At 48.1% G+C, this 6952-nt stretch overlaps 1 protein-coding gene across 1 annotated transcript; it reads right to left on the reverse strand.

Moving 5' to 3' along the window:
* LOC129407406 (involucrin-like) lies at positions 1–6460 on the reverse strand. The gene is made up of 4 exons (XM_055148273.1): positions 6449–6460; positions 2010–2113; positions 1350–1916; positions 1–1093 (listed from the first exon to the last, which is right to left on the reverse strand). Exons 1-4 carry the CDS (start codon positions 6458–6460, stop codon positions 1–3), a joined length of 1776 nt encoding a protein of 591 aa, XP_055004248.1.
* Positions 6461–6952: the final 492 nt, after the last annotated feature.

Raw genomic sequence — 6952 nt, forward strand, 5'->3', positions numbered from 1 at the left:
CTACTCCTGCCAGTTCTGACGGCTCCAGCTCTTCCTTGTTACTTCCGACTGCCTCTGACTGCTCCGGACTGCTCCTGAATGCTCCTGACTGCCCCTGACTGCCCCTGACTCCTCCTGACTGCTCCTGACTGCTCCTGACTGCTCCTGAATGCTCCTGACTGCTCCTGACTGCTCCTGACTCCTCCTGACTCCTCCTGACTGCTCCTGACTGCCCCTGACTACCCCTGACTGCCCCTGACTCCTCCTGACTGCTCCTGACTGCTCCTGAATGCTCCTGACTGCTCCTGACTGCTCCTGACTCCTCCTGGCTCCTCCTGACTGCCCCTGACTGCTCCTGACTCTTCCTGACTGCTCCTGACTGCCCCTGACTGCCCCTGACTCCTCCTGACTGCTCCTGACTGCTCCTGACTGCTCCCTGACTGCCCTGACTGCCCTGACTGCCCCTGACTGCCTCCTGACTGCTCCTACTGCTCCTGACTGACTGCCCCTGACTGCTCCTGACTGCTCCTGGCTCCTCCTGACTGCCCCTGACTGCCCCTGACTGCTCCTAACTGCTCCTGACTGCTCCTGACTGCCCCTGACTGCTCCTGACTCCCTGGCTCCTCCTGACTGCTCTTGACTGCCCCTGACTGCTCCTGACCCTTCCTGACTGCTCCTGCCTGCCCCTGACTCCGCCTGACTGCTCCTGGCGCCTCCTAACTGCTCCTGACTGCTCCTGACTGCCCCTGACTGCTCCTGACTGCTCCTGACTGCCCCTGACTCCTCCTGACTGCCCCTGACTGCCCCTGCTTGCTCCTGACTGCTCCTGACTGCCCCTGACTCCTCCTGACTGCTCCTGACTGCCCCTGACTCCTCCTGACTGCTCCTGGCTCCTCCTAACTGCTCCTGACTGCTCCTGACTGCCCCTAACTGCCCCTGACTGCCCTTGACTGCTCCTGACTGCCCCTGACTACTCCTGACTGCTCCTGACTGCTCCTGACTGCTCCTGACTGCCCCTGACTGCTCCTGACTGCCCCTGACTGCTCCCTGACTGCTCCTGACTGCTGACTCCTGACTGCCCCTGACTCTCCTGACTGCTCCTGACTGCTCCTGACTGCCCTAACTGCCCCTGACTGCCCTTGACTGCTGACTCCTGACTGCCCCTGACTGCTCCTGACTGCCCTGACTGACCTGACTGCCCCTGACTGCTCCTGACTGCTCCCTGACTGCCCCTGACTCCTCCTGACTGCTCCTGACTGCCTGACTGCTCTGACTCTCCTACTGCCCCTGACTGCCCCTGACTGCCCCTGACTGCCCCTGACTGCTCCCTGACTGACTGCCCCTGACTGCCCCTGACTGCCCCTGACTACCCCTGACTGCCCCTGACTGCCCCTGACTGACTGCCCCTGACTGCCCTGCTGCTCCTAACTGCCCCTGACTGCCCCTGACTGCTCCTGGCTCCTCCTAACTGCTCCTGACTGCCCCTGACTACCCCTGACTGCCCCTGACTGCCCCTGACTACCCCTGACTGCCCCTGACTGCCCCTGACTCCTCCTGACTGCCTCTGACTCTCCTGACTGCTCCTGACTGCCTGACTGCCTGACTGCTCCTGACTGCCTCTGACTGCTACTGACTCTTCCTGACTGCCCCTGACTGCTCCTGACTGCCCCTGACTGCTCCTGACTGCTCCTGACTGCTCCTGGCTCTCCTGCCTGCTCCTGACTGCTCCTGACTCTCCTGACTGCCTCTGACTCCTCCTGACTGCTCCTGACTGCTCCTGACTGCCTCTGACTGCTACTGACTCTTCCTGACTGCCCTGACTGCTCCTGCCTGCTCCTGACTGCTCCTGACTGCTCCTGACTGCTCCTGACTGCTCCTGACTGCTCCTGGCTCCTCCTGACTGCTCCTGACTGCCCCTGACTGCCCCTGACTGCCTCCTGACTGCCCCTGACTGCTCTTAACTGCTCCTCCTACCCCCCAATTGTTTCTACCTCTGCTGACTGCCCCTGACTGTTCCTGACTGCTCCTACCTCCTGATTGTTTCTACCTCTGCTGACTGCTCCTGTCTGCTCTCGGTTGTACTGCAGATGTAAAATTCATATTCAGCGGCCGGAGCGGTGCCCTCCTGCTGCCTCTGCAAAAGAGCCTGTTCTGAATGTAATCAAGGGACCACTCTGGGAAGTGTTCCGCGGCTTTAGTTTCTCTTTAGACATCAACAACACATAAAAAACACATTTTAAGACAGACTGTATTTACTGTGGTAGATCACATAAACTTTTAATGTGTGTTCATTTAGGCCGGCTTTCTCTGTGGCACCATCTTTGCTGTTGAGTCTTGCTGCTTTATAGTTTGCACGCTGTTATTTTCAAGCAAATCACTTCTAACATCGCTCCCTGTTGAGGGTCTATGCTAAACTGGCTTTTATAATTCTACAACCATATAGTGGAGCTGTGTCCTCATCAGAAATAATATGTTTGTACAGTTCACAACTAAAACCTACATGCACTGACATGACCTGCACTCACAATCATGCATCAGCTCATGCACCAAAGTCTTACTGTAGTTTGGATTTATTTGATTTCTATCTTGAGATTAGACTTGTTTATGTTTTCATGTGGTGTCCTCAAGAATCAAGACGATGATTTTATTTTTGTGTATGTCTGGCTGGTTTCAAAATGTATTTATAAAAGTAAAAAGCAAGTTAACTGGGTGTTATATTTTTGCAAAAGATAAGTTCTATATCTTACTCTCCAAGAACAGACAAGAATATAAACCAGCCAAGAGTAAATTTAAATGTCAGTGTCAACAAAATCTATCCAAACTTTTTTAAACAAATACATATTGTGCTGACTTCGGTGTCAGAAAACTGTGGTGCCCAATGGGAGCCGGAAAAGTCACCACAACAAAGGGTCTACAACTCCAATAGATAGCTCTGATTTTCTTTTCATTTGCACCAAAATGACAACGCGACGCTGCCGATTCCAACATGTATGAAAACAAAACTGGGTGCAGAGCAGTGGCCGTATGTCGAGGACTATAAGAACGGTTGATCGTCAATATGAATCCGTGTGTCATTCGTTCATTCGTTTTTCAATATAAAACCAAAAATAAGAAAATGAAATAACAACTGTTTTCTTCATTATTTGTCTCCAAAACCAAAATGAAAAAACGGATAACGATTCCTTTTTTCAGTTTTCGATTTTGAGTTTAAATGAAGAATGGAAAAAACGGATAACGACCGTTTCCCATTTACGTGACTTCCATGACTGCGATGCCGGACATTTGCACCACATACGGACTGAACCAGGACTGATCCAGGTCCAGGACCAGAGTGGGACCAGAGCGGGACTGAGACCGGGACAGACTGGGACCAGACCGGGACTGAGACCGGGACCAAAGCAGGACTGAGACCAGGACCAGACCGGGACCAGAGCGGGACTGAGACCAGGACCAGACCGGGACCAGAGCGGGACTGAGACCGGGACCAGTGGTCCGAGCAGTTCCATGTCATTGTCTGCGTGCTGGTTCGGTGGGGGGAAAGCGAGAATGCGCTGTAGACTACAGGTCCGGACGGGCTGCTCTGGTCCTCCGCGCTCAAGAACCGCGGCTGGTTCCGAGGTGGTGCAAAGCATCCGACTGACGCTTTCACACCAACGAAAACGAACCGAACTAAGAGCTTTTGGTTCAAATGGACCAGGTCCGGGACCAGAACAGGACCAGAGTGCTACTTAGAGTGGGACCAGACCGGGACCAGAGCGGGCCTGAAACCGAGACAAGACCAGGACCAGACCGGGACCAGACCGGAGGCTCAGAGCCCACAGCAGGGCCGGAGCTCAAAGCTGAGGCTCGGACCCCGTGGAGGCTCGGAGTCAAAGCTCGGAGTCCGCCCTGGTCCCGCTCTGGTCCCGCACCTGGATCAGTCCTGGTTCAGTCCGTACGCGGTGCAAAAGTCCGGCATCGCAGTCACGTAAATGGGAAACAGCCGTTATCCGTTTTTTCCATTCTTCATTTAAACACAAAATCGAAAACTGAAAAAAAGAATCGTTATCCGTTTTTTTCATTTTGGTTTTGGAGACAAATAATGAAGATAGCAGTTGTTTTTTCATTTTCTTATTTTTGGTTTTATATTGAAAAACGAATGAATGAATGATACACGGATTAATATGGCATCTTGAAAATATGTGATTAAAGATTGCTCAAACATGCACAAATCACTCAAACACAGTTTTGCACAATCGACTGCTTTAAAGATGCATTGTGTACATTTTCTTGTAAACCGCACATGTCAAACTCAGGCCTGGTGCCAAATTTCACCCGTGATATAATTATATTTGGCTCGAAAGATCATATGAAATATATATTAGAGCTGGCGCCATCCTGCCAAGCCAGTATGGCGCATGCACTGCTACTACAAATCCCAGAATGCTTTGCAAATGCATTGGCACATTTTGACTGATTGTTGGCAACATAAAGATACATTTAAAAGGAGTTCAAATGCTATATTTAGACTCTAGAGACATTATTAATTTAAAATGTTGTTATTATTTTATATTCTGCTTGTTCTGGATTCAGTGTTTTAACTATTTTTAAACATTTATTTTAATAAGAAAAGGTTTAACGTTACATATCTCGAAAGAAGAGAAAACATGCAGATGCTGTTGAAATTTTGCAATAAATATTTAGTTTGGCCCATGACTTAGCCCCAGTTTTTAATTTTGGCCCTCTGAGAATTTCATTTTGATTCCCCTGTTGTAAGGGGTTCATTACAAACTTGTTTCCATGGAGATATTATTGCTTTGTCTGAAAGATTTCACAATATGACATTAAACTTATCTATAATGCATGTATTCAATTACAGGTGTTTTACTGCTCAAAAATACTACAGAAACGTGCATTCCTACAATCAGTGTGCTTGCTTCTTCACAGATCTGACCTGTAACTTAGCCTGGAGGCATTGTGGGCTTGTCTCCATGGAAATGAATAAGTTCAGTGCCCTATTCTGGGACATTCTAGATCAGGGGTGGGCAAACTTTTTGGCTCGGGGGCCACATAGGGTTCTAAAGTTTGACTGAAGGGCCGGACAGGAGACGGGACATGACGTGTTTAGAGCCTGCCTCCATTGCACTTGTATTTATGCTCATGTAGGACGTATTCTGCACTACGCACTGCAACTATTGGAAGCGTAACTTTCAGAATTCATGATAAGTGAATGAGGTCTGCTCCACTGTACACTACAGGCGAGCATGAGTACTGCATGCTTAGATCTCATTGAGAAACAGAGCCCATGCCACAAGGTTGAGCGCGTACACACTTATGTGCACAGTCTAACCAGACTTTTAAGATGTTAGATGTGTTAAGATAAGCAACACAGTGTCTTTTAGTCTTATGACGTTGCTGTAAACCCACTCAAATTGGAAACAGTGCAGACTTATGTCTTGAACACCTCACTCATGGTCCGAATACACCGCCCAAAACTGACTCCTGTTATTAGCTAGTCCGAAAGAATACTTTCCCATAAAGCATTGCTGCCAACATAATACGCCGCACATCAATGTGTATATATATATATATATATATATATATATATATATATATACACATACATACATATATATATATATAGTGCGCCATCTACTGGGAAAAGCCGGAAATGCGAGGAAAATAAAACATCAACAAGGTTTATTATTGTAATTTATTCAAGTTTGGCGGGCCGGATTAAAAGGTTTGTCCACCCCTGTTCTAGACAAACAATATGGTTTACATGAAGACAAGCAAATGCCAGACCCTCCAGGGGAAAGTTACACAATGCATCTTTAAATTTAAAATGGATATACCGAAACAATATTTAAATTTTTTTCACTTTCTTCTCTCAAGCTCCAGAACCTTCAAAGCGCGGCCTTCTCTTCCTCAGCTTTTTCCACACCAGCCCACGGAAGAGCCTTGATTTCGCTGCATGTTAAATGTTGGCTGCTTTTCGGAGGCGCGTTCAGCACATGGTCATCTTTGGTCTTGTACTCATGAATTATTCACGTCTTCTCCTGTCGCCGGCTCCAAAGGCTACACTGGAGATAAGGTCAACAGAGTCCAGCCTCCAGCGCACTGATGGATGAGAGGAAGAAACGCTGACGGAGCTGCTTTAACGCCCCATCATCAACCCACCCAAAGAGCCATATTACACTTACTTTCCCCGCATAAGTGATTCGCTTGATTTTAGGCTAAAGTTTGAACGGGTTTTAAGTTTGACTTGGTTTTATGTTTGCTTACATCTATTTGTTTTCTAAAGGTTCCAGTTATAAAATGTCCTGCGCATGTTTTAGTTTGTAATGTTAGCCTCGTCCACTTAGTCCTTCATTCTGATTCGACACACAAGCCGGGTTCGTCATCCTTGGTTGTTTCTAAATTATTCTCATCCAACAATACGTCAGTCTGATTGAGCAAAGGGTTTGTAATTCTTCCTGTATAAACTGACTCTTGTGGCCATAGCGGTTTGTCAAAGCCTGATCCCGTCAGATCTCAGAAGCTCAGCAGGGCCAAGTCTGGTTTGTACTTGGATGGCAGACCACTGAGAAAATCAGGAGCCACAGGGGGGCTGTCATTGTGTCCTTAGGCAAGACACTTCACCCACATTGTCTAGTATGAAAGTGGTGTAGTAGTGTGTGTGAATGAATAATGAATGAATGAGTGAATGAATAATGCTGTGTAAAGTGTCTTTGTGACATATGTCTGAGAAAAGCTCTATATAAATAAAAATGTACTTATTTAAGCAATGTTATAATCACTACCGTAGCTCCCCATTACACACAGCATGGTGGACACAAAGTGCTTGAGGGGGCACCGTGTGAATCATGAATCCCCATCCAGAATCCGCCCCGGTCTGTAAATTCCTCCGCCAGGGTGGGATCAGAGCATCAAAGCATCTGTGGGCTCTGGTTGTAACATTTTTACCTCCTCAAAAACATACTTAGAATTGTGT

Source organism: Boleophthalmus pectinirostris, unplaced genomic scaffold, assembly GCF_026225935.1.
Source record: "Boleophthalmus pectinirostris isolate CB_2022bp ecotype Guang Dong unplaced genomic scaffold, ASM2622593v1 HiC_scaffold_12, whole genome shotgun sequence".
NCBI classification, from domain to species: Eukaryota; Metazoa; Chordata; class Actinopteri; order Gobiiformes; family Gobiidae; genus Boleophthalmus; species Boleophthalmus pectinirostris.

What these genes read in the sequence shown, in the direction of transcription:
- LOC129407406 (XM_055148273.1), bottom strand. An exon ending in GAGGTAGAAACAATCAGGAG is followed by an intron (nt 1,917 to 2,009) that starts GTAGGAGCAGTC and finishes AGGGGCAGTCAG; the next exon opens with GAGGCAGTCAGGGGCAGTCA. An exon ending in GCAGTCAGGGGCAGTCAGGG is followed by an intron (nt 1,094 to 1,349) that starts GTAGTCAGGGGC and finishes CAGTTAGGGCAG; the next exon opens with TCAGGAGCAGTCAGGAGCAG.